This window comes from Rhipicephalus microplus, chromosome X, assembly GCF_043290135.1.
Source record: "Rhipicephalus microplus isolate Deutch F79 chromosome X, USDA_Rmic, whole genome shotgun sequence".
NCBI classification, from domain to species: Eukaryota; Metazoa; Arthropoda; class Arachnida; order Ixodida; family Ixodidae; genus Rhipicephalus; species Rhipicephalus microplus.
In genome coordinates this window covers 356,948,745-356,976,139 of record NC_134710.1, presented here as the reverse complement: position 1 = coordinate 356,976,139, position 27,395 = coordinate 356,948,745, and the positions used below count along the sequence as shown (strand labels likewise).

Sequence of the window (27,395 nt, the reverse complement as noted above, 5' to 3'; positions counted from 1 at the left end):
GAGGTGTTACGACATCTCCAGCTACAGAAGTTGTGTAACTTTATCAGTATACTTTACTTACTGCAGCGAAGGTTTCGTGGAGTGCAGTGAATGTATCAGCCAGCGCTGGACAGCTTCTGTGCTCCTGGCATCTGCGTTGGGCCCAAGGAGGTTAAATTTAAACCTCCTTGGTTGGGGCTATGAGTACGTACCTTGTTTGTACATGGACGTTTGTCACAGAACGAGCGCTAAAAATGGGCGCGCCGCCAAATTGTCGCGACGAAACGCCGGAGTGGCGCCGCGAGGTCAAAAGAAAAAGAAAACAAACATCTAAAGGCTCCCCGGGGCGCGCGCTCTCCCCTCGGAAGCGTGGCTTCGCCGACGAACCTCCTCGCCCCACTTCGGCGGCCGAGATAGCCCGCGAAAGGTCCAGAACGAAAGGGGCGTGGTCATACCGAGTTGAGTCATCGGCCGCGGAGGGCATTCCAACCGTCTCGCCCTCTTCCCAGCCTTCGCTGCGTATCGCGCCGACGCAATGACGAGAACCGTCTGGAATGTCGCGCGCAAGGTATTTAACCGAGCAGCCGAGATGAGAGATCAGGAGAAGACGGAAGTTGCGCCAGAGTGCGAAGGGATCCCGCCGTGTAGTCGGCGAAGGTTTGTCCGTAGGGACGAAGCAGGAGATGAAGAGGATTTCCACCTGAGGGGTGAAGGCCCGAGCTACAGGCAAGAGAGTGTGTTTACCGCTATCGAGCGAAGACGCGTGGCGACAGCTGCGTGTGTGAAGCCGACGTGTTCGGGCGAAGAAGTTTGAAGCTCGGAGAGTGGCCAATTGAAGGCGCGAGGTTTCCTGGAACAGAAACTTCGAGGGCGCGGAACGAACACAACGCTGGACTTTGAGTGAGTGATTCTCGGAAGAGTATCATCCAGGCTTTTGTTCCAAGAACTTTGGACTGGATAGGTTTCTATCTCTTTAGTCTTTAAGTGTCTTGGTTGTTCAATGCATGCGACTGCATTGTAGAGCGTATCGTTCGTTGTCTATGTCCGTTGTTTTGAGTGTGGCTGATTGTACTGTGTAGTACGTTGTTTGATTGGTGACGTATTGTATGTAAATATTGTGGAGTGTGCATACGTGTGTATTGTTTTTGATCTGCCATTAATGAGAATATAATTTTGTTTGTTTATCAACTCTCGGCTCTGACTTGTTCTTTGGACCACAGCCGGCGTCCGCTGGCGCGCCAAAAAGGACCACTTCTAAATTGTCCACGCTTTCGTGGTGCGGTTCGGGGGGCCGATACCTTGGAATTAGCCCGGTGATTGCCTCCCTAATAAACGGGACATGTGTGACAATTAATCTGGCGTCTGCGACACAGGACCTTTTGGTGCACAGTGTGTCCAAAGTAGTGAGAAAGAGCCTCGAGTTGTTGATAGTGCTATCGGAACGATTTTGTGTGTTGTTCAGTGTTCTCGTTAACGAGTGCAGGGGAGTGTTCCGATAGACTGATTTAGGCAGATACTTTTTGCACGCGGCAAGGGTTTATTTGCGAGTTGCGAGACACAATGGATCTCGAAAAGTTAGTCGCTCTTGGTGAGAAGATGGGTCTTTCTGGCGCCGAACTACGGAAGTGGGTCACCCAGAATGAAAAAGAAGAAAAAGAGAGGGCCAAAGAAGAAAAGGCAGCTGAGCTGGAAAAAGAAAGGCTGGCGGTCGAAAGAGCCAAAGCGGAAAAAGAAGCTGAGTTGGAGAGAGAGAGGTTGGCAGCTGAGAGGGCCAAGGAAGAAAAAGCAGCTGAGTTGGAGAGAGAAAGGCTGGCCGCTGAAAGGGCGAAGGAAGAAAGAGAGCAACAATTGAAGTTGGAGTTGGAGAGAGAAAAGCTGGCAGCTGAAAGGGCGAAAGAAGAAAGAGAGGCAAAGGAGCGACAGCTGAAAGAAGAAAGAGAGCAGCAGTTGAAGTTGGAGCTGGAGAGAGAAAAGCTGGCCGCTGAGAGGGCGAGAGAAGAAAGAGAGGCAAAGGAGCGACAGCTGAAAGAAGAAAGAGAGGAAAGGGAACGGCAGCGGCAGCACGAGATGGAACTCGAGCGGCTCTGGTTGCAACAGCGAAGTGAAACTCCCGTCCAACCTAGAGTTGAAAGCAGCGAACGGGAAGATCATGGCTTCCGCTTGAACCCAAGCAAGCTGCTCGTGGCGTTTGATGAAAGGAAGGACGACCTTGACGCGTACCTTCACCGATTCGAGACGATTGCGAAGAGCCAGAATTGGCCGGAACATCAATGGGCAACTGCTTTGAGTACTTGCTTGAGTGGTGAAGCGCTCAGTGTGTACGGTAGGCTGACGCCGACCGATGCAGCCAACTATGCAAAGGTGACAGCTGCTTTGCTGAAGCGATTTAGATTTACTTTAGAAGGATTCCGGGACAGATTTCGGACAGGAAAGCCAGCTGATGGTGAGACGGCTACGCAGTATGCCACCCGACTTTGTCATTATTTCGACAGATGGATTGAACTTTCAGGGACAGCGCAGGAGTACGATGAGCTTAGAGAGCTCCTAATTAAAGAACAATTTCTTACTAGTTGCCACCCAAGTCTGTCACTGTACTTGAAAGAGAGGAAGGCTGAGTCACTTGAAGGAATGCTTGAATTGGCTGATCAATTCTTGGAAGCGCAAGGTGGCACTAATTTGGCCAAGGTCAAGAAGGATTGTCCCGATGATTCGAAGAAATTGGCTCCTGAAGAAAAGAAGCGTGCACCAGAGAGCATTCCGCGATGTTTTCTGTGCAACCGAGTGGGTCATCGCGCGAAAAACTGTCGAACGATCTTTACGAGCCCTACGGCAGTAAAATGTTTCAAGTGTGGTCAGACTGGGCACAAAGCAGACGCTTGTCGGAACGGAGTGAGTCAAACTCACCAGGTAGCTTGTGTGCAAGCGGCACCGAAATATGATAATAATGCCGTCACCGATGGATTCGTAGAGTTGAAGAATGGGGAGAAAATTCCTATTGTGGGTGCTGTAATGTCAAAACAGCCAACCGGTGTTACGAAAGGAATGCCAACGCTGCCAGGAAAAGTTGCGGCCAAAAAGATTACGGTGTTAAGAGATACCGGCAGCTCCACTGTTATCGTGCGGAGAAACTTGGTACGGGAAAGTGAGTTAACCGGCAAAACGAAACCGGTTTGCTTATTTGACCGTACAGTTCGGATGCTTCCCGAAGCAGAGATTGAGGTTTAAACCCCATACTTCAGCGGGAAGGTTACGGCTCTATGTATGACGACCCCCCTTTACGACCTTGTCATCGGAAACATCGACGGGGCGCGAGGACCGAATGATCCGGAATGTTTGGGAGAAGACCTTAAGATAGAGCCCTCGCCAACCCAACGACCGCGAGATACAGTGGAGGAGCAACCCGTGACGGATCCCACTCGAGCCCAAGGTGAAGCCGCGGTGCAAGGGACTATGAATGATAAGATGATCGTGTTGAACGAGTTCACGGGCCGGGCAACTGGACTTACGTCGGCACGACCTCAACCGACCGACAGTACAAAGGAGACGGAGTTGGCCAGCCAGGCCAAATGTCGGGACGTGAACAAGCGGGTGACAGGATCGGTTGAGTGTTATCACCCGTTAACAGTGTCAGAAGTGACAACGATGGCTGAGACGCTGCCTCAGATACCGTCGTTGGAAAAGGCTCGCCGAAAAAGAACAAGGAAAAACAAGAAGAGATCGAGCGAGCACCACAAGAAAGGACGCAAGCGCAGCTCGAAATACACAGGATAGGTGCTGAGGTCGAATCAGAATGTGTTTGGCAGTGCTGAGTGCCATATGTTGTGTTAATGTTGTGTTATCCTGTGTCACAAGTGTCGAAGTGTCTGTGCTGTGATGTGATGTATAGTGTTGTATAATTGTGGTAATGAGTGAACTTTGTACGTTTGTATTGTTTGGAATGTGTGATGAAGCGTTGTAGTCATGTACCTGTGGCTATATTTCATGTGTTGTGGAATTGAATTACAATGTACAATTGTATTGAGTAAACTATTGCGAATGTGACGTGCCATGAGCGACGGACTATGTTACAGTCTTTGCGTGTGTGGGGACTGTTCGCGCTCGTTTGTGTGGTTCTGAATATTATGAGATAATATTCTTAAAGTGGGGGGCAGTGTCACAGAACGAGCGCTAAAAATGGGCGCGCCGCCAAATTGTCGGGACGAAACGCCGGAGTGGCGCCGCGAGGTCAAAAGAAAAAGAAAACAAACATCTAAAGGGTCCCCGGGGCGCGCGCTCTCCCCTCGGAAGCGTGGCTTCGCCGACGAACCTCCTCGCCCCACATCGGCGGCCGAGATAGCCCGCGAAAGTTCCAGAACGAAAGGGGCGTGGTCATACGGAGTTGAGTCAACGGCCGCGGAGGGCATTCCAACCATCTCGCCCTCTTCCCAGCCTTCGCTGCGTATCGCGCCGACGCAATGACGAGAACCGTCTGGAATGTCGCGCGCAAGGTATTTAACCGAGCAGCCGAGATGAGAGATCAGGAGAAGACGGAGGTTGCGCCAGAGTGCGAAGGGATCCCGCCGTGTAGTCGGCGAAGGTTTGTCCGTAGGGACGAAGCAGGAGATGAAGAGGATTTCCACCTGAGGGGTGAAGGCCCGAGCTACAGGCAAGAGAGTGTGTTTACCGCTATCGAGCGAAGACGCGTGGCGGCAGCTGCGTGTGTGAAGCCGACGTGTTCGGGCGAAGAAGTTTGAAGCTTGGAGAGTGGCCAATTGAAGGCGCGAGGTTTCCTGGAACAGAAACTTCGAGGGCGCGGAACGACAACAACGCTGGACTTTGAGTGAGTGATTCTCGGAAGAGTATCATCCAGACTTTTGTTCCAAGAACTTCGGACTGGATAGGTTTCTATCTCTTTAGTCTTTAAGTGTCTTGGTTGTTCAATGCATGCGACTGCATTGTAGAGCGTATCGTTCGTTGTCTATGTCCGTTGTTTTGAGGGTGGCTGATTGTACTGTGTAGTACGTTGTTTGATTGGTGATGTAATGTATGTAACTATTGTGGAGTGTGCATACGTGTGTATTGTTTTTGATCTGCCGTTAATGAGAATATAATTTTGTTTGTTTATCAACTCTCGGCTCTGACTTGTTCTTTGGACCACAGCCGGCGTCCGCTGGCGCGCCAAAAAGGACCACTTCTAAATTGTCCACGCTTTCGTGGTGCGGTTCGGGGGGCCGATACTTCGACCCTTGGAATTAGCCCGGCGATTACCTCCCTAATAAACGGGACATGTGTGACAACGTTGATGCATGCAAGTTGTTCACTTCTGTACATGCTAAAATGTTACTTAACGTGGCCTTTATTTTAAGATCGATTTACTGCAATAAAACAATTTATTGCCGCAAGTTTCTTTGATATGCGCTGTCATATAGCTCGGCCTGTATGCGGCATCACTCACTTACTAAAACAGAGAGAGAGAGAGAGATAAATAGAGAGGAAAGGCAGGAAGGTTAACCAAGCTTGGCTCGGTTGGCTACCCTACACTTAAGGTGGGGGAAAGAGAGAATAATGAAGGGCAAGAGATAGAAAAGAAGAGGAGTAAGAAAGAGAAGGATGGATAGTCAGCTCGAGATTACACAGCATGGTGTCACAGTGTTCTTTCACAAGCGGCCGTGAAGCCTGGTGGTCCTTAAGAAGTGCAAGAAGGCTTTCGTGGCTTTGCGTGTATGGGAGACCGTCGGCCAAGGTCCTAGGATCTTCTCTTCTGTGAGCGGCCGTGAATCCAGCTGACGGAGCTTGGCTTCCATAATACTTCGTTCAGACTGGTATGCTGGGCAATGTCATAGAATGTGCTCAAGCGTTTCCTCGCTGGCGCAGATGTTGCATGTCGAAGTGCTCGCCATTCCAAGAAGACGAGAGTACGCATTCGTAAATGCCACGCCCAACCTCATGCGACACAGTAAAGTTTCAGCGCATGTACCTGTGGCTATCGTGGGAGCCCGGATGGCAAATGAAGTTGCAAGTTTGGGCCGATCGAATACAGGTGCGTGTTGGAGAAACCCGGTGTGTTCCATTGTAGGAGAGATATACGACGAAAAAGTTATTGTAGTCGCCTTGCAGCCTCTGTTCTCAAGAGTGGTAAGGGCGAACGCAGGTGTTGGTCATGAGCCGATCGACCAGCTTCATCCGCGCGGTCATTGCCGACAATTCCGCAATGGCTCGGCAACCACTGAAATACAATATCGTGACCTTCCTTAAGCGCTTCGTGGTAGCAAGAATGCAAGATACTAAAGAGCTTCTGGTAAATAGTTTACTGCATTGTATTATATGGAAACGATATAAATTGAGACAGGCAGCTGCTCCAACGAGCGCAGGACAGCCATGACGCGGAACAGCCATGACAGCCATGACGCAGACTCTGCTATGCGAACGGCTAGCCGCCATATCGAAACGCCCTGGTTCTTCAAAACCTATTTCGTTTAACAGACAACTTTAAACTATGCAAACAATATTTTTAGTTATTATTTGTTCACAAAAGCTATTTGAGTGCAGAAGATAATAAAAACTTTTTGAGTTGTCAGTAAAGTAGTGATTTTCCAATCTTTGTGCAACTGCCGCCGGAATCTAGATGGTGATATCATCGCGTCCAATTTTCGTCCCCATTGGCTCTATGGACATGCCACTCCCTTGATGCGGGGGAGACGCCGACTCACCGGGAAAGACATCAACCCGCGCGTCATCTCACTTTTGAACCCTCCTGTCCATATAAATAAGAATAAAAAACAAGAAAAACAAAGCGGAGTGCTAGAGAAAGACGCAGCTGCAATCCTTGCGGTGAGGAAACGCCTTCTGCCTCCGCCGCTGCGTTGCAAAGCTCCTCCTTTCGCACCACCAGGATGTAACTGCGCAAGCAACGTCACTGCGCCCCACGCGTGGCCGCTGTGCCAGGCTCTTTACGTTTCCGTGGTCGAACTTTATTCAAATCAAGCCAAGCCAAGCCAAAACAAAGTAAACTTTTTGGGACAACCACTACTTATGCGCCCTGGTTTGACACATGGCCGCCCTACAATCGCTCTTTCGCTTACCTATTTCGAAGAGGGTTCAGGAGCCTCGGAGTTTGCAGGGTGCATTTTTTAATTCGAGCGCCATGATTCTCACGGATGAGATTGCTGGTCTGGCAACTTGTCTATTGAAGACCGAGAAGCGCTCCTGGTTGGAACCACTTCTCGAAATAAAAGGCACTGATGACTCGAGGTTTAGTGATACACTCGTTTTTATTGGCCCTCATGCCGTCACATATTCCAGGCATAAATCAAACAGAAGGGCGTGCTTCGCTGCTCCTGCGCACGCTACGTTCACAATACAGCTGAAGAAAGTTGTTCGCGGTTTGACAAAGGGTGCATACAGTGCGACGACGGGAAAAAAACAGAAATAATCAGCGGAGAGGTGAATATTCGGTGAGGTTTTCATTACCCGATTACACCAATGTCAACCAATTTCCTGCCATCGCCCAACTTCTCACAGTCATTCGCTTTTGCACGAGCACCATGCAGTGCGATAGTGATTGAAGGAACGGCGAATCACAAATGAAGCTTACCGAAGGCATGAACTCGTATTTGCAAGTTAAAGTAGATTACTGATTAAGAAATGTGCCTTCTGAGCATTTTTTCTTTACTACTCACAGTACGTTATGGAGTTTTTATTAACAGTATCCTGTGTTCACATAACCCTTGTAACTAAAATGCCATTCCTAATTTGCGGTCAACATGAACCCCCTCATATGCATTGCGCCGATGCATATGGTATGGCAACCCACAGGCCAATTTAGAGAAACGTTTTTACGTAAATGCGGTTTGTAAATAGGTACTCTGTATACTATTAGGTCTTGCGCATTAGATCGTTTAGACTTAGTCACTCGGCTGTTTCCTTCGCGCGTGGTCCTCACGTCGTTCACCTCATTGTATTAACACTCGATAAAACTGAACCCGGAGACATGATAACAGATAATGTGCGCTGTACGGGGAGTGCAATGTTGCTAAACGCTGGACGCGATTATAAAGTGGACACGTATTTCGACTGACTATACTCTATCGCATTGAGCGTCTGAAATAAAGCAAAGGCACGGCACTTAGTCCCAAATACTCTGGTTCTAACAAACAGTCCAAGTTCAAGAGAAATTCATCGCTGTAACACGACGTGAGTCTAGAGAAAGAAAAAAAGACACACATCACAGTTTCTATAGGCGGATTCGAAATGGCTTAACGAGTCAAGGTAAGTAAAGGCAGTGACAGAGTCAGAATAGATGCAGCTAGATTAATTCAACATTAGACACTTCGACGTAAGCTCTTAGGCCAGATATCATATCGATGGGTATACGCTGACACGATTACCTGCTAAAGTAGTATGCAACGTTGTTTTCATTTTATTTTCTTTAATATAAAAGAAAGACAGAATGCCCGCATCGGCGCCATTTTTGGGTGCAGACTTGCAATATCGCCAATAGGGTGCTCGAGCTCACAGGCAAATATCGCAGACATCGATATCCCAATAAACAGCTTTGGAAAGCAACAATACTATCAGTTGGGAGGTAAGCGAGAATGGCCTACTTGGAACCCTGACGATCTGTTGCCATCTATAATTTCTTATACAACCACAGACTCAATGCGCACGTCTATAAATGGTTATTTCATGCTTCATAACCTTCCAAATGAGCACTGAATAGTATTTCCTTGTTTTCTGCGTACACATAATTCGGTGCAACGAATCGTAAGCTCGAGATCCGAAGGATACGTAGTTTAAGGTTATTTATTTATTACTTGCCACAATGAGGTGAAAGCTTCAGCTTTCTGTTGCCGAGAGACACTTCGAAAGGTAAAACACAGCAGTGGTGACTCCAAATCATTAACCGCAGATTGGAAGTCAGGGTAAGAGCACCTCAATGCACATGAACGTTTTTAATGTCACCATGAGGGGAGTCTTATGATTAAAATTGGTGCATTTTTCTAGTGAAAGCACTTTTTCTAAGTGTGTGCATTGTCTCTAAACGAGCCTGGAAACCATCATCAAAGCAACACTAAAATATAGCTCACAAGGAGCTCTAGATGACGAATCCTTACAAATGGAGACTTGAGTGTCAGCAGAAAATGGATTGGTGTGATGCACATAACAACCAATATTGCAGTTACTGTGGCTTAAAAGAATCGTAGAAAGCGTCATGATTGATGACGCGATTTTCATTTTAAAAACACAACATGAAATTAAGCAGGTTTGACACCTGAGGCTTGCGGTGACACTTAAGCGTAAAAATAAAAAGATACTGGGCACTATGCATCACGGTACGCCAGTGTAACAAACAAACGAAATCTTGAGGCGGTAAGAAACAACTGCGACAGCACCAGTCCTCGCGTTCTTGCCCCTTTAAGCTTTCTCAAAGGCCATAGTCACACCAGTGTGTGCAGGAACAGCGTGGCACGTGAGTTTTCACAACCCCGTAATGCGGCTCCACGAGCACAGCCGTATGTATTCGAATTGTTCAGGGCTCTCCATACAATACACGATGCAGTCACTGCACATGGGGAAGCGAGGGGAAAGAGATGTTCGGAGCAGGAAAAAAATACAGTGTGCACTGCCAGTCGACAATCCGGAACGGGGCATTGTTGTCGGTGGCCCGTCTGTGATTTGGAAATCACTAGCATTTTTGCCGATTCCCGTATTTATTTGGGCGCTTGTAAATTATGTGCGAAAGTACGACGAAAACGAGGATTTTCGCCAATAAGTTACGTTCAGATAAAAGCATCAGGTTCTGCTTTATTCTATTCTTCTTACCTTTTTTTTTTTCCTCTGATACCACTCACGACGGTATTGAAGCATCGTTTCGTCGAGGTATAACTACGAACCAAACGAGGTAGAAAAGTTTTCCCCTTCGACACTGATGCGTTTAGTTTTTGGAAGCGTTTTACGTAGTGCAGCAGGTGTAATTATATTTTTAGAAAAAAGTTTGTCGTTCAAGGGTTGATCAAAAGCTAAATCAATTGCCACTTTCACGATGACATCGACTTGTGACCGACAAAAACAAAAACGATGAGCAATCTGGACGTCTTTTTCTGTTTAAAGTTCCCCTGCTGAGCCCTTCAAGATAGATGGAATCTACAGCACGATTTTTACTAATAGCGCCATGCTTGCAATAAATTTTTCCGAGAAGGTGTGAAGAAACAAGTAACCTTCGCGAATAGATGAGAGCTGCTCCTAGCTTTGCGTGGTCAGACGCAACTTTTTTCCCAGTTTTCCCTAAATTAGCGCACGCTATCGAGGGGATGAACACAACTGACGTAGAAATAGACTTTTTTTCGATTGCTCGCTCCGCAATGTAATTTTCATTTCTCTGTTGTTGCTCCGACAAAACTGCCCGTATTCCGGTCGACGCACGCGGAGACACAAGCACACGTTCATCACACAAGCACGCGAGGCGCTTAACAGCAAATCGAATGAATCGAGCACGCACACTTAAAACATGTGGCTCAACAACCACCGTTTTGTGGGAGGCATATTTCCCACAGCGTTGCCATGACAGTTTTTGTTTTACTCTTACACAATTTCAGGTGAAGGGGTTGCTACGCACGAACTAGAAATATGTGTTCTTGTCAAGATTTTTTTACATGTTTTTTGTATGAAACAGGAGTGGTGAATTATTATTTTGGCAAAGTCGGGATTTATTGGTATTCTGTATGTATATTTGTATATATAATTTTTTCTTTTGTAACTACAATGTGCTTCTTTAGGCACTGAAGACTGTCACGATTCGACATTTATGATTAGCGGAACCCCCGTAGGGAAATGCGCCACAGGTGTTGTTTTTTTCAAGCACGAGGCAGTGGTTGTCGATTAAATAAAACTCCCAACTATTATTTTAATGTCTTGCCTCTGGAGGGCTTCAAAGAAGTGTCACCTCAAACTTTCATCACACACATCCAACACTGATAGGTGCGAAACAAGATGGCAGGAAAGCATTACTATGGCAAATTTCCTGCAGAGCAAAGAGAAGCAAAAGTAAAACATTTGCTTGCCATCGTTCCCGTAATTAAAACTTTATAACCCAATGAACGCAACAAAAACCAACCATGAGCTGGAAACCGTAGCTGCAACACGGGGCCAATGTTATTATCGAAGTAACAAAGGAAGATAAACGCATGTGCAGATTCTCTTCCTTTCACGCACGAGATCGGAGCAGCTCGAAGTTAGATGCACAAGCAGTGACTGCACCTGAGCACGTGCTGCGGAGGAAGACATCGCGTGATTGTCACGGTATCCACTCGATTCCCAACTCGATGGTTCTTTATCATGTCTTTCCCTACCCTTAAGTAGGGGGTCACCACCTGGGCGTGCCTCTGACTCAAAGAGGCAGTCAATTTTCTCGAGGGAGTATAAAGAACCACCGAGTTAGGCAGCTCCGCAGTCCCGGCTCAGATGAGTGACGCCTGCAGCAACTGGTTTCCTGGATATGGCGGTAACATTGTTGCTACGTGAAATACAATAAAGAATAATCAATAATTACAGAATAATTACAAAAACAGTGCATGGATAAGTTTAAAAGAACCGCGAAAACTACACCTTCACCAGAAATGAACCACGGAAAGCGCTGCCAGACAACCATGCAAAGGATCGCGTGAAAGAGGGATGGAACGCTCGGACGAGTAGACGCTACAGGACAGCTCTGGCCGAGAACAATACAGTAGACGCCGTGTGAGAAGGCGGCTCTCGAGCACATGCATGCCGAGGCAATCGACTCGGCATACCGCCTCCTCCAGCGTCTCACGCGTGGCTATACAACTAGGCATTTTGTCGACTCGTGAAAAATACTTCTTCGCACTATGTCGCTTTACTCTACAGGCATTTCGTCCAGCACAGTGTTGTATATATAGTTGTGTGTATATATATTATCGTATATTTATATTCATTTATGTATAGTGATGAAAACACGTCAACAGTGGTAACACACGTGCCCTGCATGTGTGATAGCAACACGGGCGAAAATAAGTTTCCTTTTCCGCAGCATGACCGCCTATTGTTTCATGCCTCTCCTCCTGCGTGAGAACTTACGTTCGATTCAGCTCCTGTACAGAATCGGGCAGATTGGGAAGCTTGGCGATGAATAATGGTCGATGGTTCTTGATCTACCAACAATGCCTGTACGCTGCGGAAACAATTGAGCCGGGATCACAAACCAGGGACGAGCGTGAGTGCTGTGTGCGTCAACCAGTGTTCCTGACGCTAATTACACTAAAACAGTGGCCACACATCGCACAGCGACGTTAAATCCTAGTGAGCTATATACCTCAGCTGCAACAACATCAGAAAAAGATGCACGTTCCTCATCAGTAAAGAAAAATGAAAAACAAAAAAAAACACTATATTTAAGCGATGAAGTTTCAGCAGATGCCCAATGAAATAATATACTGGCTCATGAAAACAAGTTGATGTTAAGTAACACCGCATTATGCGTCCGGATCACTACAACTGGTCGCAAGTCCCAACGATTTTCGTGAGGATTGGTGGCTGATGCGAGCAGAAGCGTTTTCATTTCAGACTTCATTTGACGCGACCGACGTAACGTCCAATCTACGCAAGTATGCACACAACCCCAACCGCATTGCAACATGGGCTCTCAGGAGAAACTGAGGAGTGGTGTCATGATTGGGCACATATATATGTAATACATGACGCACAACTCTATGCGCGTTTTTCAGTCACACGATGTACATTTGGAGAGGGAAAGAGAGAGGAAGAGAAATAGACAGAGATAAAGGCCATCGGTATCCACGTCTATGTACAGATTGTTCGGAGTGTGTGCCACTCTAGAGAAATAAGCACCGAGTCGTGCTTCACACGTAGGCGCTATTCCATGTGGGAGTGAGTCTCAAAGGCGGTTAATAAGTCCCACCAGATTATCCCACGCCTTCATCATCTTCCGCGTTGTGCTGCCGTAAACTTCAGCGCAAACAAAAACAAAAAGAAAAATTATTCTGGCTCTGGCATTGTATCATGAGCTTGTTCCGGACAGCTTGCGTCAGCCTATCGAAAAAAGCGAAAACTAGCGAGCAAGCAATCCGACCTAATTTGCCTTATTCAGTTGAAAGCAACGTGTCACAGGGGGTAACGTTCGCTATGCTTGTCAGTCAGAAAAGTCTTCGCTATGCCAGTTGGACAACCACGAAGGTACAGCATTTTTTTCTCTAGATAACATGCAAGAGCTTTTTTTCGTACAAGTGCTCTGCGAGGAAGGCAACAAGTATAAAAAGTTGATTAGCACCTCACCCGCAGGGACTTGGTAACAGAGAAAAAAATTCTGAAAATCTATTTGCTAGCAACACCCAAGTGTCCGTTCTGAAATGAATTTTGAGGTAAAGGTTGTGCTGAATATTCATGACATGCTAAATGGAAGAGAAAAGAAACAGCGCCATTCGATGTGGCGAGCTGCACCCACGAAAAGCCCATACTTTCAGTCGCGATGTTTGATGTCGAGCCGCATGTGTACAATCAAACTATGACAGCTAAACGCACTGCGTGCGCTGACATCATCGAGGCTACCACATCGTTTCACAGCAAGCACTGCGAAAACCTGCGCTTTATATTGATCTGTTTATCTCAAGAAACAGCGTGAAATCTGCGAATCGAACAAAATGGCGTGCGCTTACGCCGCGTGAGGACAACTGGCACCTCTTACCTCTCGGCATACGGGCATTACGATTGGCTGCACCAAAGCATGCAACACATGGCGTTGGGCCTCTACGCGGAAATAAATACACAGCTGCACTTTTCCATAACACTCCAGATGAAAAGGAAAAAAAAAATCTGCAGCCGTGTAATAATGTTCGCAAGGCTCGTAAAACTGTCACTTTGTGCCCCTCACTGGAAAGCCGGAGGCAATCAATGATGTGGATGTTTCCATGGCACGCGTCCTGCTTGGACATTCGCAAAAAAAAAAAAAGAAACTGGGATTTGCAGTAAAACTTACGAGCGTGTTTGCATTGTTTGATCGCAAGTGGGTCGGTGCTTTGTTGTTCCTGTTCATTTAACCACTACACTTCGTGACAAAGTAAGGGGTTTGGTTACTTTCGTTCAATTTAGCACTGGTGAGCTTTGAAGCGAACAAAGGTGTAACGTTAGAGCTTCCCACATGTGAGTCCATAAATTGTGTTGGCCTTCCACACACGTGGGAGAGATTTACATGGCAGTGCCGGTAAACTGTTCTAACCCACCAGAGTGAGTTCTTTTGAACAAGTTATACGTACGCATCTGTGTTACGCAGCAGCACTCTGGCTGAATAACGCGTATACGTTGCTCTCCGGAGAGGACGGTTACTATAGGTACACTCCAGTAAGTGAGCTCAAAGGCCTGAAAAGTTGTGTACTCGGCGACATCTTTGAGGACAGCACAATGTCTACCAAGCTGGAGCAATGCACCTCGATGTCATTTGTGCAAGCCGGCGTGTCCGAGGATTTCCTCGGATATATTAGATTGCGACCATGTTGACTCGAACCGCAGAGCTGCATGTACTGGTCAGTCGGTATATAGCACTTCAAGTGAACGTCTGAAAGCTGTTACGAATAATCCAATGTATGTGTTTGCTTGCACAATTCAAAAAGCAGCTACTCAATAAATTTAGTGTTCTACATAGCGGAGCGAGGGCCGTTTTGATTGATCACTCGATATGTGGCGTATGGAACGAAAATTAAAGTGATTACTGAACAACGAATAGGTCCATCAAGTAGCCTTCTATTGTGAAAAGTGGAAACTACTTATTTTTCCCTCATTTGAACTTTATTCAAAGCTAGCGTAGGCGTAAGACTGCTTACCTATGAAAATTCTCAACAATACAATCACTATGTCGAAGTAGGCTACTGAGTAAAAGATAATCTTTCTTTTTTTCTACTTAAGTGCAGGTCATAGCTTTTTGACACTGTGTGCGCGTTAAATCTGCTGAAACCTCCAGCCGGCTACTTCAGTGGCTACGTGAAAGCGTCATTCGGTCATCTGTGTCACCATTCTACGATATAGAACAAATTAGTGCGTTTTACCTAGCGAAATTTTGATACAATTAGGAAGCACACCGCACCCTAAGTTTAGTATCGATTTTTGCAACCCCAGTTTTGTAACGTGCATATAAATACATGCCCGTGCGTGTAACCTTCATAGGAACGCCGCGGATACAACAAACTCGCAGCCTTAAGCGCCGCACTGCAATGCCTAATACTGCGGCGGGTATTCTTTCATCGCGCGTGATGCTAACGTCCTTGCCTGTTTTTCCTCAGCATTTTCAATTGTGTTCAGGAAAGTATGTTTACTTCATTTACGTATGCTCTATATAGGTCCAGCTTGCGCCATTAACGCTTATTTTGCACTATTTGTTGTTATCATTACTGTCACATAAAAAACTAACGTAATCATAATTGTTGACTGAATTTGTTCCTTAAATTTTCAATGGTTTAAAAAAATCTGGTGGCAACGTCGCCATTTCAATATTTTTTTAGAGAACCACAAGTTTTCATGCCCACTATCGCTGAATGCCAGGAATACTTTTTCTTAGCTAATTCTTGCCAGTGTAACCTTTCTCCGAAAGTAACTTCCTATAGCACACCTGTAGCACATAAAATCAAGATGAATTTTCGAAAGTAAGAAGAACAACAATGCCTCATTTTCGAAACCTGTTTACTTTGCGTACTATGAAGATTTGCATGAAGCCTTAGTCCTTGTACCTGATGGATTTCACGCGGAGACTCTTGTGACACGCTAGGAAAAACAAATGGATCTGGTAAAAATACATCTGCGAGTAAAAAAAAAAATAGGGGTTGTGCGATAAACCTAAAGAAAAAAAGTCAGACAAACAGACAGAAAGAAAGAAAGAAAAAAAGAAAGAAAGAAATAAAAAAAGAGAAATAAATAAATCCAGTGTTTCTAAGCAAAACCGCATAAGCAGATAATCAAATGCGTAGAGAAGCAAGGAAAGAAGTGTACAAGCAGGAAAGCCACACATAAGCACTTCTGAAGTTTCGCGTAGCTATCGTGTATGCGCTCATTGTACTGGAGCCAAGCACTCGGAACGTGCTTCGAAAGAGAAACCACCTGAAGTTGTAACAGGAATAAAAAAAATATATATGTAAACGTATAAAGAAGGGGGTCAGCTGTCACGGGATACAAACGAAACAACACGAGGTGAAGGCAAGCACAAAAAAACAACTACAACAAAACCGAAAAGGAAGGGCGCTGCACAGTGTTTACGGAGATACGCTACCACCTCACCTCCCCCGCATCGTCTAGTCAACAAAGTGGGCCCACCGCTAATATAATTTTTAGCGACTGGCGGCTCTTTACCACGTGCGGCCCTGCGGTTCTCACCCTGACGCTTGTTCTATAGTTGCCTCTACAGTTTCTCTTTGACGAGACATTGTATATGAGGCATGCGTATCTTTTAATACTCACCCCCTTGATCGCCTGCATCAGTCTTTTCTACCGTATAGGGCGTATCAGTGAGCGCACATACGAAACATTAAACTGCTCCTTTTTTTTTACCTCATACTCATTCCGCATACATTTCTTGCTATGGGAATGAAACGAACAAAAAATGATTGAAGAACAAAAATTTCCAACTAAAATAGGAAGAATTTTTCTCGCACTCGGTCTCATTCTCTTATCCGGCACTGAACCTCGTTACCGTGGCCTGTGAACAGGATGGGCACCCACCACTACTGACCGCTCGTAGCTTATCTACTGTTTGCAATTTCGTTCTTCCTATGTACTGAGAACTATGCTGCACGTTTTTCTGACAACTCTCTTCCGGATATAAGAGCTTCACAAAGGCTCGCGCTAAGACGTATGCTTGTTCTGATGTTGTTTATCTGTCTTTATTCTTTTCCGTGGCTAGATTTTCGCACGTTCGAAAGGTAGTACAGCTGACCAAATGAATGAAGCCAACATAAAGGCCACCAAAAACTTGTGAACGGCGTTTGAACTACTATGGGGGCCTGAACGTGGTCTGCGTGTTCGTTATGCGTCCCAACTATGGCGTATGAATTTGCCTTTTCGCGCGTTTACTTACTTAACACGCGCGTTGGCATTTTCTCAATTCCATTTCTCTTATAAAGCTGAATGCGGGACTGAAACACGAAAGTACCCATGGTGCCGTTACAACACACTTTTTTTAAATCCTTGTGTTCACTAGCTCACTATTCATCTTTGACTAAAGTCGTCAGACTGTGTGGGTATTAGGTGGCATTTTTCTATCTTCCCTCTCTGCTCTCTTTTATCTCCCCCATCCCTCCCCCATGCGCAGGGTAGCAAACCGGCTGCCTATAGGCTGGTTAACCTCCTTGCCTTTTTTTCCCTCTATTTTCCTTCTTTCCTTAACACGCGGTCAGCCTGTAACAGCTCGCGGGAACAAATGGTCGCGCTTTACTGAATGACGTGGAATTCATTCTAATTCGCGTAGCTGGTTTATTTCGTTGTCTCCTCAGTAGATATCACGCAATTTACTCAACTCCTTCGTGGTTTAGATCGAATGCATGGAAAAAACAATGCATAATGAAAAATTTGTTGCCTGTTAGTTGCTGTATTTTCTGCAGGTTCTTGGTATAGCTCCTCCATTTTTTAAGTAATGAAACTGCCCTGTGTTTTAAACGTTGCTATCTTTAGTAAAAATAACATAAATGTCGGGTTGCACAAGTATTCATATAGTCGGAATATCTGACCGCTGTCACTCAACGAAAATGCATCAACCATGTTTGTGATATTGCATGCAACGAGCCGCCTTTGTGAAATTGTTACAATGCGGCGCTTACAAAGAATCTGTCAGCAGAAGGATAAATCTCATGAGACCAGGACTGGTACAATACAATGCGGCTGATCCTAATGCCATCGATGATAACAGGTATTCTAACCGATTTGAGATCATTCTGCAGCGAAGACGGTCGAAATTGTCATATTGGAGGCGTTGGTGTACGCCACGTGTAGAGTGATAAAAGGAATGTCGCATTATCAGATGTTTCGACAGCGAGACTCGGTTTAGTAAGGGTCACCAGTCCTGACGAAGACAGGGGTCCTTTTCAAGTAATCATCGGCTCCGGCAATATTACAGTCTTTGATGGCTTTTCATTGCTTCAAGCTGATGTGTTCTTTTTTGCTTTTTTCAAATTTTAGCCTCTTTTGAATACAAGGTTCGTAGTTAAGCCTAACGAAGGTTAACAAAAAATAAACCCACTAGCGATAGACTCATGATGACCAGCAAGCACCACGATGCGTGAATATGGGAATAGCGCGTACCACATGAGCCGGATTTTCTCGTCCTATCAAGCTGTGTGGACATAAGCCGCTTTGTAGTAGAATGAAATGAAAAGAGGTGCAGTGCCCGCTTTCGATTGATCATGGAGGATGGACGGACTTCCAATTATATTCGCGTCGCTCTGGCCAAACCAGTTCGCAATCCGTGAATTAAAAAACAGGGAATCTATAGGGATGTTATCAGGCAGGCTGAATCGCTCGCACATCTCCGGCAGCCTAGCGAGCTGCAAACATATCAAGTACAGTGTGACTGGCACGCCGGAACATCCTCTTGTCTGCGTTCGAGACCTCTTCTCACGTTCCACTGATAAACAAACAATGCTAGCACATGACACGCGCTCCTAGATCATCACTTACGAACGAGTGTTATACAGCCCCAAAAGTTGGTGTTAAAGTGCTGTGAGTTACCTAAGTACGTACGTCAGAGGGATAGAGCGAAATAGATAGAAAACGCACACCCGTCGCTAACGAGTACCCCCATCATACGTCGGGGATCTGCGGTGAGGTTCGAGAAGTGGTGCCAACACCATGGCGCAAAGTCACGGGTCAACAGAGTCCCGGATGTGTTTAAACCGATGCACGCTGTGCTTCAGCAGCCTTTTGGCGAAAGCTCTTCGGATAGATATTATATCGCCCGCTCGCTCCAAAACGACCACGTGTGGAACACAGCGTGCCCCGCTGGAGAAACTCGCAGCTTGGCGCTAAAACGCAGGATCCGTGATCGTCGTGTTTGCTTGCGAAATTATGCAACGAACGAAAAAAAAACAACAACAACATCAGAATAGGTCGGTAGAAATAGAAAGCGCGAAAGACACGCTGTTCCCTCCTTTCGTAGCGTGTGAGGAGGGGAAAGTGGTAAAACGAGGCTCCGATTTCGGAGGCATCGTCACTTCTGATGTTGCAGAACGGCGACTCAGTCATCGTGGTTGTCTCTGGCGAGAAGGCCACGCATGAGTTCCAGCGGTAGCGGGAAAACAATGGTGGAGTTCTTTTCCGCTGCAATGGAGGTGAGCGTCTGCAGGTAACGCAACTGCAATGCCGAAGGTGATTCGGCGATCACTTCAGCGGCTTCCTTGAGGGAGCGCGACGCCCGCTGTTCACCTTCGGCGGCGATCACCTGCGCCGCAAAGACAAAAAGGTGTGAGATTCCATCGCACTTGCTTTGAAAAAAAAAAACAACTCGTGAAAGCGCGGTAGAAAAAAATTATCGCTGGCAAACGTGTGCTGTTGCGAACAGTTTTAGCGCACTTCACGAGCTGTTTGTACATGAGGGCTGCATTTCGTTAACAGTGCTTTCAAGATAGAGAGGCACTTTTACAGCTGGAATGATCAACGTGAAAATAACCACATCATTTTGCAATGTTGCTACAGAATGAAAAGCGGTTCATTGCGGGAAATAAAAATGAAGGAGAAACCTGCGTGGTGCGTCGTTTAGTTGATGATAGATTGATTTGTGGGGTTTAACGTCCCAAAACCACCATATAATTATGAGAGATGCCGTAGTGGAGAGCTCTGGAAATTTCGACCACCTGGGGATTTTTAACGTGCGCCCAAATCTGAGCACTCGGGCCTACAACTTTTCCGCCTCCATCGGAAATGCAGCCGCCGCAGCTGGGATTTGATCCCGCGACCTGCGGGCGTCTTTTGGTCGATACACTTCTTTGTACTTCAAACAGATGCACAGCTCCGTCGCGGTGGTCTAGTGGCTAAGGCACTCGGCTACTGACCCGCAGGTCGCGGGTTCGAATCCCGGCTGCGGCGGCTACATTTCCGATGGAGGCGGAAATGTTGTAGGCCCGTGTGCTCAGATTTGGGTGCACGTAAAAGAACCCCAGGTGGTCGAAATTTCCGGAGCCCTCCACTACGGCGTCTCTCATAATCATATGGTGGTTTTGGGACGTTAAACCCCACATATCAATCAATCAAACAGATGCATAGAACGGGCTCTTCAGCGTTAGGAAAACCTACTTACTTCCAATCGTATAAAGGCAACTCGACCAAAATTCTGACCTGAGGCATGCGTACCGACAGCAGTTCAATGCAACTTTTCGTAAGCAGTCATGCACTCCTGCACCGACTCGGAATCAACAATATATGTCATACCACGGTCACGCACTCACTCTGATCGCGGTTAGCAGCACCCTATGCCTCCCGCAACTCCCCCAAAATACTCATCCAGAACATAATCAAGCGACACGGGAAGCTAGAGCTCAGGCTCTTCACAAGCGCTTCCTTCCCAATTATCTGGCAGTATATGAAGACGCTGCCAAATATGCAGATCGTCCGGCTTCCTTTGTAGACGGATTTCAAAACCTTATCACTGGCGTGTCAATTCCAAGTTCGACAGAATACCTTAAAGCAGAGGAGAGGAAAATTTCCTTAGCACTTGTTCACTCCTCCAATGAGTATATTTTTTCTGGTTCTAAAACTGCCATTCGTGCCACTCTCAAAATCCACTCTAGAATCCCTGAGTTATCTACTCCACCCTATTGCCTCATTACCCTTTTCTGGGGCCCTGCGCACAGTGGACAGCCAGGCAACACGGCCGCTCACACTCAAGCCCGAGCACTCGTAAACAGGGCTCAAAGCGACTTGCCTTCGCTTCGCAGTGCCAGGGATCGACTCCTCAGCTACAACAATATAACACTATTTTACCGAAGTTCCCACAGAACGCATTCCCAACCGCATAGACATCTTGCCAGAAGTGACCAGGTTTTAGCGAGCCGACTTCAAACTACCAAAGTCATGAGTCGTTTCCTTCTTTGCCTTATTACGCATGATAAAACCTCTTTCTAACTGCAACTTCTGCGCTAGCACCAGAGCCGACTTCAATCACGTCTTTGAAAATTGCCTGAAGAACCTCAAACCCCTGTGGCAAGGGTCAGAACCCCAGGAACAATGAGAGTCTGCTTGGGGGAGCTATAGCAACGGGGTTTACAGCTCCGGACATTGGGCTGGGTCAGAGGGGTCGCAGAAGTATGGATATGTGTGACCCCCTAGAGCGGCCCGAGGGCTGATCGTCGTCCTGCGTCCACTTTTTCTCCCAAGTACATTCTGAGTACATTCGCCATTAGACCACCATGGTGGAGCAATGACACCAGCTACTTCATCAGGATATCTGTTATCGAATGATAAAAGCCTTCTAGAATATTCTTTAGACGCTTTTTGCTTTATATCACCCGAGTACCAAAGAACACTACAAAAGGTGACAAATTGTCTGCACTTTAGCATCTCTTTCTGCATCAAGTGTGTCCAGGTGGGAAGACCAACCTAGCAGAAGTCTGGGTAGAACAAGAGCCTTTCCATTCTGCTGGGAGGACTCTACTGTTCTCCCTTTCATTTCATGCTGTCCACACGCCTTATTTTTTTTTTTCAGAACAGAAACACTTGCATTCAAGATAAAATGCTTTACGTATTACCATCTTCGGTTTACTCCATACAAGAAGTCAGAGAAACAGCATTAAAACAGCGTGCTGTGCAAAACAAACAAATACAAAAAAGAAAGGACATGAGCGCGCACACCTGGTAGTAATTTCGAAGCAAACGCATGTTTACACCTAACAAAAAGCAATTTCATCTGCGTGCGTGCGAGAATCCTATTTTCATTGTGATACAATCTTACTGATGTGTCTATAGCGTAAGCATCTTTCTTTTTAGCGATAAGAAAAACCACGGCAAGCTCGTGCTTCCATTGGCTACCTGTGGTGTAAACCGTGCCAGACTTTACTGGCTGAAAAAAAGTTTCGAGACGCACTCACGACCAGTTGGCACCTGATCTTACCGAGACTTTTGTCGTCATGGGAAAGAGAGTAGCCGTGTCGGGGATACATCAGTAAGGTTGTATTACAATGAAAGTAGGTTTCTCGCATGCACACAGATGAATGTGTGGTTCGTGTGATACAAATGTGTGTTTTCTCGTAAATTATAATCAGTCGTGAGTCTGCGCTCGTCCCTGTTCTCTTCTTCTGCGTCTTTCTCTTGCGAGCACCTCCTTTCAATGCTGTTCGACGGACTGGCACCGCAAAAGCAGTGCAACGTGCTTTAAAACGCAAGACACGGGTTAGCGATCAAATATGTTCTCATTCTGCATCGAATAGCGGCTTCAAAGCGGTTTGGTTTATTTTAAAGGGATAGTTGATGCAGTTGTTTACACAGTGACCAAGCGCGGTGATGACCTGTCTCTTGAAGGAACTGGTGATTCCCAGAAACTCACCTTTTCGCCTTCACATTCTACATTGATAATAACCAATAACGCCTCATCCTTCATAATACCCTATGGTTCTATCATTTTAACGAACCTAATGACACCATGTAACATAGTTAATGTATGACCTCATAAATTACACTTGCGGATATGTTCAGCTACTTTTCTTTCTCAAATTTTGTTGATAGCCCCAACAGTAGACTGAAGTAAGTAAATATAGAGTGCAAGTTATGGAGAAATAAAAGATAATATAACCCATGCTAGTAGCATGCAAAGCTGCTGCACATGTAGTCAGAGACGAGATGTATCCTTAACATGCTAACGGACACAAAAACATACGATGACAAGCTTCAGGCAGTGCAAGGCATAACATAAAAAGAAGCATCTCCCGTGAACGGACGACAGTTCGCCTCACCTTCGCCCGTGCTTCACGGGCTGCTTCGGCTTCCGCGGCCATGGCTCTCTGCAATTGAACTGGGAGCCGGACGTCCTTGCTGCAATGAAAATGTGGAACGATTTATGTTGACTTCCAGGCTAGCACAACACATGACTAGCTTCCGCAATAGCATCGTTTAAACAGGTGCACTTGCAAAAATGGCTGTTGATTGGCAAGTTTCTTGTCTGTCGTGAGCTCCGATCGCAACGCCAAGGAAGGCCGGTACATTATGACATTAACCCTATACCGAGCATAACCTTGCAAAGAAATCACTGTACTCGTTGATCACGACGCTGGCACATCCAGGACGCGTGGTTCTCGCGATGTGAAATGCATTAGAAGGCTGAGCAAAATGAGACGTTACTTGACCCAGCATTAATATCTCCGGGGGCTGTCTTCAGCATCGGCCAAGGCAAAACCAGATCTAACGAAATCCGATTTCACAAATTTTGGGATCTACGGAAGAACGTTTCAGTTCCCAGGAGGTACTGAGAGGGCAAAATGTTGTCACATACTTCAATTAACGGAGCTATCATGGTGTTTAACCCAATTTAACGACGTTTTTTTAAGAAATAAATATGTAAGAAAAGTCGCAATTCTTTTTTAACTTGGTCATAAGACTAGTTTTACTTCGAGCGTGTGGTGTTACGCTGTCATGGTAAAACATCTAGGTGCTCTAATTTTGACCCTAGTTTACATCACCAAGGCCACAACGCCACGCCCATACATTCAGCAACAGACTTAATCGACGGTCGCGCTTTTACGTGCCAAATGGCACAAGCCGTGTGCACGGGGGTTGAGCGTTGTCTTGATGTTTTTGTAAATGCTCCCAAAGGAGCTTTACCGTGCTTTCTATTGTTATTTATGGTTTATGTGATAAATGCCAATGATCGTCTTCTTGCGAGTTTCTTGCTCAGTCAGCTTGCGCAATGAGTGCATTAGGTGTCTCCGTCTTTGCACCAGAAAACTTCCATACGTTCACGTGACCATTTAACTCGGCTGGCATGTTTCATGTTCAGCGACGTGGGAAGATGCATGACTAGGCTGTCCTCTTGGAGCTTTCACACGTGGACATGTGCTAATGGTAAATAAAATGGCGTGGTAGCCTACGGGTGTCGCCACGTTACAGTTTTGTTTCCGAGGACCGAGAAACCTCTTTTTCAATTTTGAAAACTTACCCATTTAACTGAATACTTGAAGTGGGCTCATCAGTTGGTTAAATCAAGTTACAACTGTATTGACAATATGACACAGGTACTGATTGAGCTGTGGGACCAACTTATATCGCGGGACATGCTTTTAATTAATTAATATGTCTCTCCTGTGGCTCCCATCTCTTCGTGTCGGCCTGTGCGAGAAACTACTATCGCGATACGCTGGACCCTACTGAGTCCTTCGTCAGGTCAAACCTGTGACCTACGAGATTACCGCGAGCACAAGCTCATCAGCTGCTGCACCCAGAACGGAAGTAGTCCAAGTTTCTCGTCTCAAGCTCTACAATGCTGACTCGTTCATTTAACAGGCACCGAGACGGCGCCATACCAGCCGGAATGATGATACGTGTATGGAACTGTCGCTCTGGCACAGCTGAAATCACACCCAAAAGAAAGAAGACGAAAACGGGGTTGTTTTGGGTTGGACTCTAGAGTTTCCCTTGTTCGTCTGCATGACTGTACGCTCTTTGAGGCGTTAGCAAGACCCGCTGTCGGTGAATAAATCTTCCCTGTAACAATATTATTGAATTAAAAGTATCTCAAATAAAACCTTACAAGGCCTTATGTTGCGAAACCACAATACGATTATGAGACCCGCCATATAGGAGGGCGCCATAAATTTTGACAATTTTGTTATCTTTGACGCGCACTGACATCCTTCAGTACACGGCCTTCTACTAATTCGGCTCAGTCAAAATGCGACCACGGCGGCCGGGAGCGGAACATACAATTAGCACAGTTACATGAGCATACGCAAGTATGAGTTATGTATGTATTTTTACGGTGAGTTACTCATTAGGGTATTGTTTGGATGTTGAGAAGACTCTTAAGGTAAGCTCACTTGAGTAACCCACTTTCCTAAACTCTCGATCGTGACACACCTTGTGTCGTTGCATGCCCATGTGGTTACAACTGTGCAGTTTTCAGGGACGAGTCTTGTCTCTTGTGGCACTTATACGCGCCAGTGGATATACCCGAGTAAAGCCTCCAACATTAACATATCACAGTATTAAGAGCAATGTACCTGAAAAGTGATGTGCGTATTTTCATAAAAAACGTGATCTAGATGCGTGAAATCATGATGTTTTTTTGTCATAAGATATTTACTAAAGAGCTCGTAAATTCTACACTTATGGTTATGATTGGTATAAAAGTTGTAGGTAGAGAGGAAATTGGTTTTGAACTGCAACTTCAAGTAATTTCCTTCAGGTGATGTGAAATACCAAAGCACTTCACAAAAAAAAGTAACAGAATACCAATCAAGAAGGGTGTAAGGCAGGGGGACACAATCTCCACAATGCTATTTACCGCGTGCTTACAGGTGGTTTTCAGAAGCCTTGAATGGGAACAGTTAGGGATAAGAGTTAATGGAGAGTACCTTAGTAACATGCGCTTCGCTGATGATATTGCATTGCTGAGTAATTCAGGGGACGAATTGTAACTCATAATTACGGAGTTAGACAAGGAGCGCAGAAAGGTTGGTCTTAAAATAATCTGCAGAAAACGAAAGTAATGTACAACAACCTCGGAAGAGAGCAGCGCTACGAGATAGGTAATAGTGCACTTCAAGTTGTGGAAGAGTATGTCTACATAGGGCAGGTAATAACCACGGAGCCGAACAACGAGATTGAAGTAACTAGAAGAATAAGAATGGGGTGGAGCACATTTGGCAAGCACTCTCAAATTATGAACTCTGACAGGTAGATTGCCACTCTCCCTCAAAAGGAAGGTATATAGCAGCTGTATCTTGCCGGTACTTAGCTACGGAGCAGAAACCTGGAGACTTACAAAAAGGGTTCAGCTTAAATTGAGGACGACGCAGCGAGCAATGGAAAGAAAAATGGTAGGTGTAACCTGAAGAGACAAGAAAAGAGCAGTGTGGATTAGGGAACAAGCGGGGCTTAAGAATATCATGGTTGAAATCAAGAAGAGGAAATGGACATGGTCCGGGCATGAAGCGCGTAGAAAAGATAACCACTGGTCACTAAGGGTAACTGACTGGATTCCCAGAGAAGGCAAGCGGGTTATGGGGAGACAGAAGGTTCGGTGGGCAGGTGAGAATAAGAAGTTTGCGGGTATAAATTGGCAGCAGCAAGCACATGACCGAGTTACCTGGTGGAACATGGGAGATCTCAAAGTGAAGCATTAGCTCAAAGTGAAACAGAACAAAGATTTTAAGCCCATTTTAATACTTCTGTTGCAATTTAGAAGCAATACTCACATTTCGACGCGTTCGACTTTTACTCCCCATGAGTCCGTGGCTTCGTCCAGGCTCGCCTGCTCAATAAACGGGACAAAACATTAACAGCAGTAGGTACCAATCAATCAAACTTTTTTTTTCATTCTATGCTCCCGAAACGTCAGGCATCACACATGTCGACACAATGCTATAGTCATTACAGCGTGAATGAATATAATAGCTGTGCACTGCGTGAAATTCAGGTAAATTGGAATAGCATCGCACGTCAGCTTCAAAGTGACACCAAAACACCAGATTTCAGGCACCGACAAAGGTAAATTGTGTGAAAAAAGAAAAATGAATTTGAATGAGGCAAGAGACAACCACAGTAATACCCTTTGTTTAAACGCCACCAGCTGTCTCTTGTATACGTTCCGGACTTCCATTAACATGCTACTTATGTTTACTATGCGCTGAGCACCGAAATGCTTATCAATTGTGAAACAATCCTCAGATAACCCGTTATCCTCAAACATTTCTTTTCAAACTTCAAAAAAGGTCATCGGGAGTTTCGCCACCTCTTCTAGTGTACCCGTTTTTACTTATAGAACGAATTATAAGAATCCGTAGTAGCTATGTGAAACCTATTGAGGCGCACATTGAAGATAAAATAGGTCAGTGCATGTAATATATTGTTGCTAACGAAAGACCAGGCCTATCGGTATGCCTAATTGTTTCGGTGCAAGTTTTGGGAGAGCATTACTGCTACGCGTCTGCTACACAAACCTCTCGGAGACGTATCATACCTATACTAACATACTGGTGTGAAAGAGGGCCATTCATAATTTTTTTCCTGGTTTTTGATTCACTGCCAGCGCGGTATCATTTACCCCCCTAAGTCCGTAGTCATATGAAAACGTTATTTCAGAAATGGAGCCATTGTTGTGGCCTGTAATACATGACGGACACGGGACAAAAGTGATCTGCTGACACAGTTTAGCAATACACATCAATTTAAAGATAGCCTTTTTGGTGCAATCGGAATTCTCTGAACCTAGAACACAACCGACTACTTCC

At 45.8% G+C, this 27,395-nt stretch overlaps 1 protein-coding gene across 2 annotated transcripts in view; it reads right to left on the bottom strand.

Moving 5' to 3' along the window:
* Positions 1 to 7,210: 7,210 nt before the first annotated feature.
* LOC119161982 (mechanosensory protein 2) overlaps positions 7,211 to 27,395 on the bottom strand; it is a 504,482-nt gene continuing 484,297 nt past the window's right edge. For both annotated transcript variants that reach the window (XM_075879857.1, XM_075879858.1), the window contains 3 exons: positions 26,361 to 26,416; positions 22,905 to 22,983; positions 7,211 to 19,402 (listed from right to left, as the gene is read on the bottom strand). In XM_075879857.1, coding sequence (XP_075735972.1) covers positions 19,199 to 19,402; positions 22,905 to 22,983; positions 26,361 to 26,416 — 339 coding nt within the window. In that variant the 3' untranslated portion in view covers positions 7,211 to 19,198. The remainder of the gene's footprint in view (positions 19,403 to 22,904; positions 22,984 to 26,360; positions 26,417 to 27,395) is intronic.